This window comes from Scophthalmus maximus, chromosome 21, assembly GCF_022379125.1.
Source record: "Scophthalmus maximus strain ysfricsl-2021 chromosome 21, ASM2237912v1, whole genome shotgun sequence".
NCBI classification, from domain to species: domain Eukaryota; kingdom Metazoa; phylum Chordata; class Actinopteri; order Pleuronectiformes; family Scophthalmidae; genus Scophthalmus; species Scophthalmus maximus.
Genome location: NC_061535.1, coordinates 2,237,883 through 2,251,608, shown reverse-complemented (window position 1 = coordinate 2,251,608; position 13,726 = coordinate 2,237,883). Strand labels below are relative to the sequence as shown.

General features: G+C 43.3%; 2 protein-coding genes across 2 annotated transcripts in view; one reads left to right on the top strand and one right to left on the bottom strand.

Annotated features, from left to right (window-relative positions):
- zbtb47b (zinc finger and BTB domain containing 47b) overlaps positions 1–9,278 on the top strand; it is a 25,974-nt gene extending 16,696 nt beyond the window's left edge. The window contains exons 3-6 of the mRNA XM_035619165.2: positions 1,084–1,231; positions 1,791–1,906; positions 2,524–2,668; positions 2,866–9,278. Coding sequence (XP_035475058.2) covers positions 1,084–1,231; positions 1,791–1,906; positions 2,524–2,668; positions 2,866–3,311 — 855 coding nt within the window. The 3' untranslated portion in view covers positions 3,312–9,278. The remainder of the gene's footprint in view (positions 1–1,083; positions 1,232–1,790; positions 1,907–2,523; positions 2,669–2,865) is intronic.
- Positions 8,818–13,726, bottom strand: klhl40b (kelch-like family member 40b). Its single transcript, XM_035619166.2, has 6 exons — positions 12,464–13,726; positions 11,682–11,842; positions 11,455–11,562; positions 11,146–11,331; positions 10,636–10,785; positions 8,818–9,907 (listed from the first exon to the last, which is right to left on the bottom strand). The coding sequence occupies exons 1-6, from the start codon at positions 13,583–13,585 to the stop codon at positions 9,796–9,798; spliced, it is 1,839 nt and encodes a 612-aa protein (XP_035475059.2). The 5' UTR covers positions 13,586–13,726; the 3' UTR covers positions 8,818–9,795.

Sequence of the window (13,726 nt, the reverse complement as noted above, 5' to 3'; positions counted from 1 at the left end):
CTGAGCGTTTTTTTTTCTTCTCTCCCCCTCGTCGATAAAACTATTGACTTGAAGTACGGTCCTGAGAACGGAAAGCCTCTGGAGAAAACAGCCAAGTGCAGAGGAAATGAAAAGAAGCTCGGGGAGCTGTTGTCACAAGGCTTTTATTGAGCCAAATATTTCGAGGTTCTTATGATTTTCTGCCATTGGTTTTTGTCCCTCAGGTTACATACAGTCCGCCCCACCCCACCACTGACTGGTGGTTCTGATATCAAGGCACAATGTGTAATGATAATAGATTCCTTCAAAAAGTGCTTGAACATCAATCATTTTTTGTTTTATATATATATATATATATATATATATATATATATATATATATATATATATATATTTATATAATGGAGGGAAATCTATGCATGACATCGTATCTTTCCTTCAATTAACCCCCCCCCAAAAAAAACATCAACCCAAATCATCAACCTAAGTAAGGCAGAGATTTGATCCTAAGATTAATATTTGGTTAATGCAAATTCAACATGAGTCAATATCAATCAAACAATTGGGTTGTTGTTGTGTCAATGCAGGACATAATTCTCTTAATTCTAGTTGTTGTGAATGTTAATTTGATCAGTCGTTGTCAAACCTCCGTCTTCATTATGCCACCCACACTTCCGTGGTCTTTGCTGTCGTGGTAGTTTCCACTTTTAAAAGTGTTATTTAGTAACTAATCACCATGTGCACAGCAGCAATCCTATTCGAATTCATATTAAATCCGATCGCAGTCAGTTACTGACGGTTAGTAATAATAAATTCTGATGTCTCAGTACTGCCAACCATTACACCTCCGCAGTGAGCAGCTGGACTCCTGCTGTGGTTTTGAAGATCATTTGCTGCTTTAATCTACTGACTCTAATTGCTTTTATGGTACAGTGCACGCTCAAGTATCTGTGTGAAGCGTGCACAGACAGACACACACACACACACACACACACACACACACACCTGGATTTTATTCCTAAAGACTGTTCCAGACAATGACTCTCTTCGTATCTCCAGTACTCTCTATACGTTTGTCCTCTCCTCTGTTTTTTTTCTCTCAAGTGTGTAACATGTGGCAAGGCCTTCAAGAAGCTGTGGTCACTACATGAGCACAACAAGATCGTCCACGGCTACGCCGAGAAGAAGTTCTCCTGCGAGATCTGCGAGAAGAAGTTTTACACCATGGCTCATGTCAGGAAGCACATGGTCGGTGAGTGGCGGTAAAATCAGCGATCCCGCCCAGTCGCTCGGCCCCTGTGTGTCACTTTGGACTTCCTTGTTGTGCAGGATTTGTTTTTGGGTGTTGCTTTCCTCTCCCACTCTCCGGGCAGATAAGAATCTTATTTCCCAGGCGGGTTTACCTCAAAATTTGTGTACGTCCATGTTTTCTACAGCTAAAGAAGTGTTAGTATATATCCCGATAAAGGAGTGACATGAGGGATCAATGTGAAAACTTCAGCGGAAATAGTTTATTTACCAAAGGGAACACACCTATAGTCCTAATCATTGTAATTAGCCAATGAAAAAGCATCTTACTTTTGTTAAAGTGCTATTTTAGGAAAAGCAGTTTGCTTATTTGTTCTCCTGCATCTTTTTGATTTTCAGTCGCTCTATACCATTTACTGATTTTGTACTGTGTGTGTGTGTGTGTGTGTGTGTGTGTGTGTGTGTGTGTGTGTGTGTGTGTGTGTGTGTGTGTGTGTGTGTGTGTGTGTGTGTGTGTGTGTGTGTGTGTGTGTGTGTGTGTGTTGTGTGTTGTGTGTGTGTAGCCCATACGAAGGACATGCCGTTCACCTGCGAGACGTGCGGGAAGTCGTTCAAGCGCAGCATGTCCCTGAAAGTTCACTCTCTGCAGCACTCGGGAGAGAAACCCTTCAAGTGTGAGGTTTGAGCTCCTTTTATACGCTGCCGCTCTCCACTACACCTCATGTGAAGAGGTCTTTATTTTTATAAACTGATAAATCATCCGTCTTAAAAAAGGAATGAGGTATTTCCTGTTAAAGTCTCATTAGCAATCACTAACGGACTTTTTTAAGGCGTTGTGGTTTCTGTTTTGCTGCTTCTGTCTCTGTTTTGCCGTTGTGTTTTGTCGTTGTGATCTGCACTCCAGGGCCACCGTAGTAATGGGTTCAGGTTACAAAACTCGAACCAGAGAGGCATTTAGCAGAGCGCACACCTTTCGCCAAGAGCCAACAACAGTCCTTTCAATCAATAATCAATAAATTCAATCAAGATGCACCAAATCGCTCACACCCATAGATATCAGTCCCCTACTTTATGCCAGTTTATTGTCATCAAGATCCATGAATTACTTAACCTCCTTGGTGCAGATGTAAGTGTTCGGTGACTTCAGTGGGTTACGGGTTACAAATTTTCTAATGCCCCAAGACAGACTCACATTTCTGAAATGTCAACGTTGTTTTCTCCAGCACTTGTGCATCAATCTGATTTGACCACCAGTTCTTGAAATGTAGCAAATCGGTTCAATGCGTGCCATTTCAGAACTGCAGTGAGCGCTTCCAGTACAAGTACCAGCTGCGTTCCCACATGAGCATCCACATCGGACACAAGCAGTTCATGTGCCAGTGGTGTGGAAAGGACTTCAACATGAAACAGTACTTTGATGAACACATGAAGACACACACTGGTGAGTCCATTCGTGATGCACTCATGGATGTGTTGATGCAAAATCCCAGAGGAGTATGCCTTCTTTTGAGGCAGCAGAACTCTACCAGCTCCTGAGGGCTACTTCATTGACTATTGTGTCTTTTAGATTTGATGATGGGTGTTGACAAAGTATCAGGAAGGTGTGTCTCTCAGCTCTTTGTGTCCCCCGTCCTGCAGGAGAGAAGCCGTACATCTGTGAGATCTGTGGGAAAAGCTTCACAAGCCGGCCCAACATGAAGCGCCACCGCCGCACCCACACTGGAGAAAAGCCGTACCCCTGCGAGGTGTGTGGCCAGCGCTTTCGCTTCTCTAACATGCTCAAGGCCCACAGGGAGAAGTGCTTCCGCGTCAGCAACCCCATGGTGACTGACGTAAGCGACCCCCTCGGGCTCAACCAGCCCCTGGCCTCACCTGCTGTGGACTCCTCCGGCCAGGTGCCGCTGGGGACGGTGCTCGCCGCCACGTCTGTGACCACGCCCCCTGCCGCCTCCAGCCCCCGCCCCCTCCACGGCACCCAGCTGCCGCTCCCCCTGCTGCACCAAATGGGGGGGCTGCCTCCCACCCCTCATTTACCCCCACCACCTCCCCTGTTCTCTGCCGGTAGGATGAACTCCACCAACTAACAAATCTCTGTAGCATTGAAAGCTCTTTTGCTACTTTTGTTTTACCATTTGTCTTTGAGCTTTCAAGGACTCGTGCCGTGGGAGAGGGATGCGCCTCAGCGACGCAGAGGGAAAAACTGATTGAAGGCTTCGTAGAAACACACATACACCTACCACAATAAGAAATAGTTATTTTTTACTCTCTTGAATACAATAGATAACCTCAGTGTCCAGTAGGACTTGTCGTCATCACTCTTCTCTGTCCGGGTTTCATTTGGGATTTTTTTCGACACCACACACATCTCTCCGGAGCCTTGCACAATGCATTTATTGTAGCATCTTTTACAAAGTGGGAGGAAGCGTTTTTCCCCTAAACTTTCACTCGTACGGGGCTCATCAGTCGAGTGGGAGCCACACTTTGATGATTAAAAAAGTTTTATTTTTCCATTCTCTGCCAAGATGTAGCGAGTGGTTGTGGTTCCTACCCAGCAATAACCAAATGCTGATTTGTCTTTGAGCATATACATGTATACGGCATTGCCAATAACCAAATCCTGTTAGCTCACCTGCTATAGTTAGGTAATGTTATACAGCGTTTATAATCGATCCTGCACCTTACATTTAACTCTAGTGATATTTAAAAAACGTAATCTTACTTGTCTTCATTTTTATAATTGTGATGGTGTGTAATCCGTGGCACGTTAACGTCAATTTGTAAGGACATAAGAGAAGTTGTGACGCGTGGAGTCAACTGTGCAATGCAGTGTGTGTGTGTGTGTGTGTGTGTGTGTGTGTGTGTGTGTGTGTGTGTGTGTGTGTGTGTGTGTGTGTGTGTGTGTGTGTGTGTGTGTGTGTGTGTGTGTGTGTGTGTGTGTGTGTGTGTGTGTGTGTGTGTGTGTGTGTGTGTGTGAGATAGTTGTGAAGCAGAGCTGGGAGGTGAGGATATTAAGCTCTACATTCAGCTAATTAACGCTTGAGCTTCCTAAAATCAGGAGACGGAGTAATTTGTTGACTCACAATTTTTTTGCTTACATTAAGCAAACACGCTCCTCTCCTGTAGATCCTGCTTCGAGACGATATGGCACTTTTCTTCTGACTTGTTAGTAAAAACCCTAATGTACTCGGACCTGCCGTATATTTGTAGGTTTACTTCTAATGTTAATGTTAACTTACTGCTCATTTGTTCCACTACACCCAATCTGTGTAATTCATTTTGCGGAATACCAACTCTATAGAGATAATAATATCCACAAACCCTGCTTATAGTAGCTCTTTGATCGTGCACATTTCATCTGGATGTATATTGTGAAATGCTAGACATTATATTCCAATGCCTAAATCTCTTAAAGAGCACTGAAAGTGATCACCTTCGGCACAGCAGAGCTCATCATTACAAGGGCTCGTGACTGTTACATCACTGTAGAAACTGGTCGACGGTGAGCTGCAGAAGTTACACAAAATTTAGGGGACATGTAATATATGCGGCGCGACGCCGCTCAGAAGTGCGCGTGGCCGCGTGCACTCTTGACAAGCTATTGTCCCAAATCTGCTGGAGCCGAACTGGAGGAGCTGTACTCAAGTCCATGTCGAGCGTCTCAAGGGGATAGTTCAACAATTTGGGAAATGTGCATTTGCTTTCTTGCGGAGAGATCGGAAGGTCGATACTATTCTCGTTCTTGTTCGACACGTTGAATATTGGATGACTCTTTCATTAAGACTGGAAACAGCTGGTTTGGCTTTGTCAAAGGCGAAAAAGCATCCACCCACAAGCTTTCTAATTAACTCATGTATTGAATCTGTAAAAAAAGCTAAGCCTAACAGGTTTGCTTGCTGTATCTTAATATGAAAGTTGACAGCAAGAAAGCAGATATTCGTCACTTCCAAAATGTCAAACTATTTTGTTTGAAATCCGACATTTCAATCGGTTTCTTATCCGAAAAGAGTCTCTGTGCACTATCGATGCACACCCGCTCACTTTATCTATAGCTCGCCTACTCTTAATGTACTGTACCATTAACCTGTAAATATTGTTAAAAATAATGTTTTCCTCCTTGTGATTAATTCCCATTGTTTACATTTGGAGAGTCAGTTGAATGTGCCCCCCCCCCCCCAACGTGTCTCGGCTGGTGCTAGCGGAAAAATTGGAATTTGTGGATGAGGCTTTTGTAAATAAGCTGTTCGTTGTTTTATTTAAAAGGGCGATGTAAGCACCTTCGAGCAGTCTCAGCTCATCCCAGTTCTTAAAAATGCCATGGGTAAATGGATAGGGCCACATCAGATGAGGTTTGATAATGGTACGTTTTAAACATTGTGTCAAACACATGTTTGTATTGTGATTGCTGCTTCTTTTTTTCCCTCCAGGGTCCAGTGAGACTGCCCTTTAAAATGAAAAAGTCAAGAACTGTTGAATTGTTGGCCGTGATGAATCTAATTTAGCCTTTACTGGACGGCGCGGTGAGCTCCTGGGTCAGACATGAGCAGCGGTTTGGGAGGAGGTGACTGTCAACACTTTATACCCATCTAAGGTTTGATCTTATCCGTGGTAGAGGGGGCGACTTGTTGTTTACACGGACGGGGAGAAGAAGGCAACCTGTCAACGTCACACAATCAGAAGGACTGTTGCTCTCTCGTGGCAACTCGGTAAACTGCACTCTGTTCGAAATGCTGCACTAAAGAAACCACCAAGTATCTTCCCCACTTGACTGTTTTGTGCAGCACTATAGCCCAAGAGACAATGAAATACTGTGGCCGTAGCTGGTGTGTTTGCCTTATACTCGGAGGGATTTGAATGTTTTATGGATGTAGCGAACAGCAAAGGAGGCACTGTAGTAGTTCACACTACTGATTTATGCACTTTGATTGCCACACGAGCCCATTGTGGCCGTATGTATGCAGATGCGAGACGGAAAAATTGAAAGCAGAGATGGTGGAAGAGTTTAAAGTCCAAATGAATCCATACATTTTACAGTTAAATGTACCAAGTGGATTTTGATTTCTAATGAATTATTAACACGTCGTTTTACAAATCGACCACTTTTTCTCTGTACCATTTGTTCCGGAAGTCATGGTTAGTAAGTTGCGGAAGCGGCAGGCCTTGACCTGACCGGTCGTCCGTCCCCCCCCCCCCGGAATGACTTAGTGGATCATTTGCTGTTGTGTGACACTCTGCGCACTGAGGACAACTCAGCCAATTATGTATCACTGCGCCACTAAACTGGCGTTTCTGTGTATCAGTCTTTGATAAGTATTTGCGACTCCTCCCTAAGGGTGCGTTCAGTACAGCTACAGCTGTTCCCGGGTGGTTTGTTCTCCCGTCACGACCGTAATCAAGAGAAGTTGTACCAGTTTGCCCCTGTCGAAGGAGCGGCGGGAGAATGTTGTACTCCATGCCATGAGAAAAGTGTAAAGGCGAGCGTCATTTGCCAAATTGAGTCATGAGAAGTATACAGTAATTATTGTGAGCACTTTATAATCCAGGGTTTGAAGGCTGATACGCTGGCACTTATTTGAATCAACAAAATCAGCGGATGGTAGCTGTGTTTTGAAAAAAAATATCCATGGCAGATGATCATAGGAAATTATAGAAACGCAGTTTTTCTGCCAGAATGTTGTTCCTGGTAGGTGTTCAGTCCCCCGAAACGGCATTTTGACCCAAGGGAAACAAAATGTTTGTTCAGACCCTGCGAAAAATAATAAGTCCTACTGCCTGTACCTGTTTGGAATCTGATCAAAATAATGTTATACTAGAATCTATTTTAACTTGTGTCCCTTCCAAACCAAATGATGCGGTATAATTCCGCTGCTGTTATGATGATATTTGTCGTTTTGGAGGTGAATGACACCAAGCAGATGATCTGGGTTGTTTTATTGGTTTTTGCTTTTTGTACATGCCAAGATTTAGCTTGTGAATTGGTTAACATGTGAAAATATAATTTCGCAAAAACAGCTTATTTCATTACACACGTTGGTGCATGACACAGTATCCAGGGGAAGTTTAGAAACTGACGTGGCTTTTAAAAATCAAACCTAGCAAGCAGAATTTGCAATGTCAAACCTTTGTCTCTGATTTATTACTGTGAGCGAGCAAGTCTCCCCGAGATCCAGCTGCAAAGAAGACAAAAAAACCCCGTCTGCGACATCACCACAGCAACGCTGTTGTAGAGACCCATTTGTGGATCCTTGCACAGCAAATCGTTTTTTGTTCCGGGTGTGTTTTTAATTCAAGGTTGTAAAGTTTAAATTGCAGTAAAGCTAAGATTCTAGTTCGTGAGGAGGGGGATTTTGCACAGTGTTGAGGAGGTCCTATATTCTAGGGCAGGTAAGTTTTATGTCTTTTAATTAGCCAAAGTCTCAGAGCAGCCAAAGGCCTGTATCAAATTAAGCGAAGGTGGACCCGCTCTTGTCCTTAAATTAGGGTTGGTCAGTGATTATTAAGTGGTTGCCTAGACAGCAACATACTGACCGCGCATTCTGTATTGGACCCAAGGCAAATGTTTGTCACTTCAATGGAGAATTGAGAACGGCAAGTGTTTCGATCCAGAGCGCGCTCATGGGATTGCCAAGTCGATTGTTTCTTTTGGGACTTTTGGTTTTGGGTTTAGCTGCCAGAGCAGTTGTGTATGTGTGTACAAAATCTGTATTCTGTGGCCTTCGGCTTCCGAGAAAATGGGAATACGACTCTGAATTTTGAAGTCTCAAGAAAAAATGATGGGGACAAAGGAATGATTTGCTGAAATGTGTTATTCTTTTGAAGAAGAAAAAAATGTTTATTTAAAAAATAAGAAAACTGTTGGAAGATGTTGTTTTTTTGTTTGTTTTTTTGACTTTATTTTGGGCAAACTTACGGAGCCCCCAAAACTAACAATGGTCATTAAATGAGTCAAAAAAAACAAAAAGTCAAACACATCAAGGAAATATATTGTTTGTTGAATTATTAAGATGGAGTGTGAAAAGTAGAGATGCAAAGATAAGTCAATTAGTCGATTGTCTAAAAAAGGTTGTTTTTTTAAATGCCACTAATTTGATTAGTGATTGGAGGGTTTGGAGTCGTCTGATAGTAAACTGAAAAAAAACGTTGGTGCTGGAAAATCTGTGATGGCCATTTAAGTTGTTTGTTTATTCCATTTTAAAGCAGACATACTTAATCAATCAATTAATCAATACAGTAGTGATCGAATTAACTGATTGTGAGAATAATCTTTAGTTCCAGCCCAAGTAAAACAAATCAACGGATTTCCCCTTAACTTCAGTAAGTTGGTGACAAAGCTACAAGCTTTTTTCAAGTTGCATGGTGATGTTTCAAATACAAGGGTGAAAATAACTGTATAATTGTATTTCAGTTTATTTTAATCGACGACTAAAGTTAAAATATAGATCTTTATATTTCTTTAAGCCATTTAAATCATTTAACTTACTAATTTATTGATTTGTTTTCAAGTCTTTTTGAGTCTTCTGAATATATAATATATTATATGTTGTCAGTTGCTGGGCTGACAGACGAACAGGAAAGTGTTGTTGGGTATTTTGGGTGTGAAAGTCTGTTAAGCTGTTCTAATAAATTTAGATGATGGTAACTTTTTGGGGCAAAGGTACATGTGATGATAACCATAGGCAAAAATGCCATAAGTGATTCAAAGATGTATTATCCACATACTCCTCTACATTTCGCATACTTACTCATTTTGCAGTTGTGTTAAAGACATCATTATAACGTGTACCGCCATTTGCTGATTCTCTACCTTATAATGTAAACACTATGTCTTAGTTAACTCGGGTGTACAAAGACCACGTGTAAGCAGTAGTCGTCCAGTTCAGCTATATTAAAAAAACTAAAAACAGTGCAAGGACAATAGTGTCTAGAGGTGCTAATAACATTAGACTGTATTTTCTGTCTTTTATTGTATTATTGACTAGTGTCTACCGTCTGTAACACAGCAGAGCGTAATGAAATCATTTCAATATTAAACAATATAGATCTATTATTGCAAATGGAGACGTGTGCCGTGTTTTTGTTCCAGCGCGGAGAAGCTGAATTTTTTTTCTGATCTGTGTTTCAGTCTCTTTGCCTGTCAAACATTTACATCATGGCTTTGCTGCCATCTGTTGGGAAATGCACGGCGTCCTCTCCGCACATCTTCCATAATTATCAAGACAGTTTTTCGGCTGGTGATAAATACTTTCGCTTTTATTCTATTCGGTGCGACAACAAACGTCAGCCGACCTACACATCGTTTACAATTTTACAAACTGAATCAATTACTGTCACACACATAAATTGTTATGAATTTAAAAAAACAACACTGTGCATCACATTAGGCCAGAATCACAAGAAGCTGTACAGTTAAAAAAAACTTGCTGGAGCATCATATGAAATAAAACAAACAGAACACCAAACAGACGGGCTGATCCTGGACATGTTAGATGTCACTGTGACCTTGGTGGTACCTGTCCTTGGGACTGTAGAGCGCATTGCTTTCTCTTGTCAAACAGGAAGCCGAGGGGGATTTTACATCTTGGTGAGGCGCAGGGTGTTGAGGCGGACCCCCAGAACAGTGGCCCCTGAAGCGTACTTGATCTCTCTGAGGATCCCAATCCACTTGTCCTCCGACTCATTATACCTGACGAGGTTGACAGAAAGTAATTTGACATTAAATGCAAAACTGTGACTGATACATTTGATTGCGGGTATTACAGTGCAGTACATCAATCGTGTGTGTGTGACCTCCACTTTTGACCTCTGCCAAGGAGGTTATGCCCCCCCCCCCGTTTTGTTTGTGTGTTTGTCTGCAGGATTACGCAAAAACTGCAAAATTAACTTTAATGAAACTTGTAAGGATGGGACATGTGCTGGTACAGATCTGGACAAAGGGGCGGATCCAGGAACCTTTCATTACTTTCTTCAACATTGCAAGTTTGTGGCATTTTTTTGGACATAAAAAAAATAATGATGAAGAATAATGCATGGGTCTTGGGGGACTGGCAGTTAAGTGCGGAAACTGTCGGGCAGGGAATTTTTTGGGCCATGGACGGAGGTATGCGCTCAAACTGTGTGCCATTCTAGTTTTAGAGTCATAACGTAACACTGTACAATTGTTTTGTTTTTTTGCAAAAGGAAACACTGCAGAGAACGTGCCATTTCTTTATGAATTATGTCGGAGCTAAAAGTGCCGCTCCAGTTTGATTTTTCGTGCAGTTCTAAGTGACAAGCGCAAGAGTTTAGCTTTGATTTTTGCCAGTCAAAGTGACAATATTAAAGTAACACCACCTGCTACGGTAAATCCCCTTTGTGATGTTCATCACGATGTACAGAATGTGCGTATGTCTGGATTAACAGAATGTGACCTGCCTCCAGATATCGTTCATCTCCTTGGGAACAATCTCATCGCTGTCCTCCAAAGGCATCATGGCAAAGCCTCCGACGCCGTACAGCGAGCCAGCCAGGGACACCAGGGTCAGAGAACTGCGCTCCTGGGGAAACGCAACGAAGTCTGTCCACCTGTAAAGTGGAGACACGACATACAGAGGTGATGTATGAGGAGTCAGGTAGCTCAATAAGGGAAATGTATATGTGAAGGCAGCTCTAGGGCCTCCCCAAGCCTTTTTTTGGGGTTGTATAAGCAAATGTTTAGCAAATTAGTCCATTTGATGTACTAGTAGTAGTAAAGTGCAAATATCCAAAATGACCAAGTGCAACTAAAATACAAAAACAATGAAGAAAAAAAACACAGAAAGATAATAATCTGAAATGGCAAAATTGGAAAAACAAAATAAAGTCACACTTAAACTTAAGTTTGCACCAGCTCTAATATCCACATTCACCTTTGTCAGCCACATTCATTGAGTCTGATGAACTCACGTGTGGGTCGCGATGTCGTACACCTCCATAGAGTCCGTCAGGCCCTCGTCGGTGACGCCTGCCGCCACATATATTTTGTCCTGGTGAACGGTGGCTCCGAATAAGGAGCGTGCAATATTCATGGGAGGAAGCTCCTTCCATTCCAACCTCTTGCCGTCATATGCGCACATCTTCTTTAGACAGCTCCTGTTCACGAGAGAGACATCTGAGCTTCCTCTCTTTCATATGACTATTATTAATAGATAAAAGCCCAAGTCGTCACAATATTCATTGATCTATAGTCATGTTCTGATCACACTCTATGCTCACATGTTGTCCCCCTTTCCTCCAATCACATAGACGACATCCTTGTGGGAGATGGTTGCATGCCCATAGGCTGCGTGCGGCATTGGCTCCGATTCACCCCAAGTTAAAGATCTGTAAACGTGAAACCATAGAAACATTTATTAGGATGCAGCCCTGAGAGCAACTAACTGTGCGTTAGAATAAAAATATGAAACTAAAGTTTTGATACATGAACTTAAACTTGCACTCACTGTCTGTCGTAGACCAAAACGGAGTCCAGTGTGTGCTCCTCCTCCTTCAGCTCCCTCCCTCCCAACACAAAGATGCAGTTCCCCGCCTCGGCCAGCCCGAACAGGAAGCGGGGAGACGGGAGCGGAGGCATCCCCAGCCAATCAGCGCTGACCGGGTCATACTGTGGTCACAGGAGTCAGTCACCAGAGTATGGATTACAAATGCCGTCTGACGTATACACGTGCATGTATGTGCAAACACACAATATAAAAACATCATAAATACACATTTTTAAGCTTTTTAGCTAAACTAAATCTGGTCAAAAAAAATCTCCTCCACGCTTTCTGACTGTATCACATATATATTCAGTTTCAGCTTGTTCTAGCATTAAATTGAAGCTATCATGTTTGTGCCAATGGTGAAATATTCAACCCAAGACTTGTTGTCTTTAAAATTCCACTTGAATACAACATAAAGGTTTCCGGGTTTGAACAAATTGCGGTTCCTTCTAACTGACATACAAAAACGAAATGTTGCTTTTCAGGAGGTTTCCATTCAAGTTCAAGTCAAAATGCAAGAATTTCTGTTGCATCGTACTGTAACTTTATAGCAATGAGAGTAAAACATAAAAAGAGGAATTGCTTTCTTGTACCTGTGCATACGATTCTGCAGTATTTCAATTATTGATTTGATTATATTCAAAATAATTGAATTATTAATAAAAATATCAGAAGAATAGGCTGAAACAAGGTCCGTTTCAGTTTTTTCCCTCAGTCAGATCTTCAAGTAGAGCCTCTCTTACCTGCAGGAAGAAGGAGCACAGGGGGTCTTCCTGGTTCTGTTCATCAAAGAACAATCCTCCTGCCACAAAGATCTGGTTCTCCTTAGTGACGAGGCTGATGTGGTTCTTGGGAATCTGCGTGGAGAGCGATGCCACAAAGCAGTCGTTCCCTGATGGATCGTAGCCCACCGCCCCTGTGTCATTCACCATGAGTATCAAGTCCCTGGCAAACATGCCGAATCTCAGGTTATCATTCAGGATGCCTGGGAGTAGACCTTCTTCCTCCTCTTTATCCTCAGCCTCTCCATCCTTTTCCGCTCCACCATTTTCCTTCTTGCTTTTTGTAACCTTTGGCATTTTCCCAGCGTGAGCATCCTTGACCAGCTGGAGCTTCTGCTGCAACTCAGGGTTTGAAGAGATCAGCCCGCTTTTCTCCACTTTTTCCTTCAGGTACTCCTCGCTGACCAGACGCAAGCGAACGCAGTCCAGCAAACCCGGCAGCTCCTTCTCTCTGCCCTCTGTGTCCCGGGACACCCAGTTCATCAGAGCCTCAAACACTGCCTCCTCTGTCTCTACGTTCAGGTTGTCGTTCGCCAAAATGGCCGCCAGTTCGCTGGGGAGCAGCTGGAGGAAGTCCTCGTCTCTGGAGATGAGCTGGAATCGCTCGCAGGCGTAGTTCCGGGCAGAGACCGCCAGTCTGGGACAGTCCAGCATCAGGCCGAGCCTGAAGACAGCCAGACAGTTGCTGAGGCTCAGGCGCTTTTGTAGGAAAGAGACACACACGGTGAAAATGGAGGGGATCTGGTACATATTAGCCACAGCGAAGATGTCCTGTACATTTTGCTCCGTCACGTTGATTGTTGAGGTGTACAGGTACTTGAGGATCAGCCCCATGACACCGGGCTCCACGTCCTCCAGGACGATCTCTCTCTTTTTGCTCTCCTCCAGGTCGGACAGAAAGATGGCGCGGAAGTAGGAGCTGCAGGCGCACAGGACCAACCGGTGGCAGGGGAACTCCTTGTCCTTGATCTTCAGCACACAGTCAACCAGCTTGTCGTTCTCCAGCAAGTCGTACAGGCCATCCTGGAGCAGCGTCTGCTGGTACACCCTGGGCTCGTCCGTGGGGTTTATAGGTACAGCCATTTTGACTGGTGGGTGAGCGTGAAGAGCCTTTCAGGGGCCGCAGGCGGACAAAAAGTGGATCTTCTCTTTAGCCGGAGTGCTTGTAGTTTCTAGCCTGGAAAGAGGATTTAGAGGCACAGTCAGTCTACTATTAGCTCACAC

Excerpts from the sequence above, each read along its gene's own strand:
- klhl40b (XM_035619166.2), bottom strand. The coding sequence starts at position 13,585 with ATGGCTGTACCTATAAACCCCACGGACGAGCCCAGGGTGTACCAGCAG. Across the intron at positions 11,843-12,463 it reads TGTGCTCCTTCTTCCTGCAG|TATGACCCGGTCAGCGCTGA; the intron begins GTAAGAGAGGCT and ends CTGTGACCACAG. Across the intron at positions 11,332-11,454 it reads GGAGGAAAGGGGGACAACAT|GAGCTGTCTAAAGAAGATGT; the intron begins GTGAGCATAGAG and ends TCTCGTGAACAG.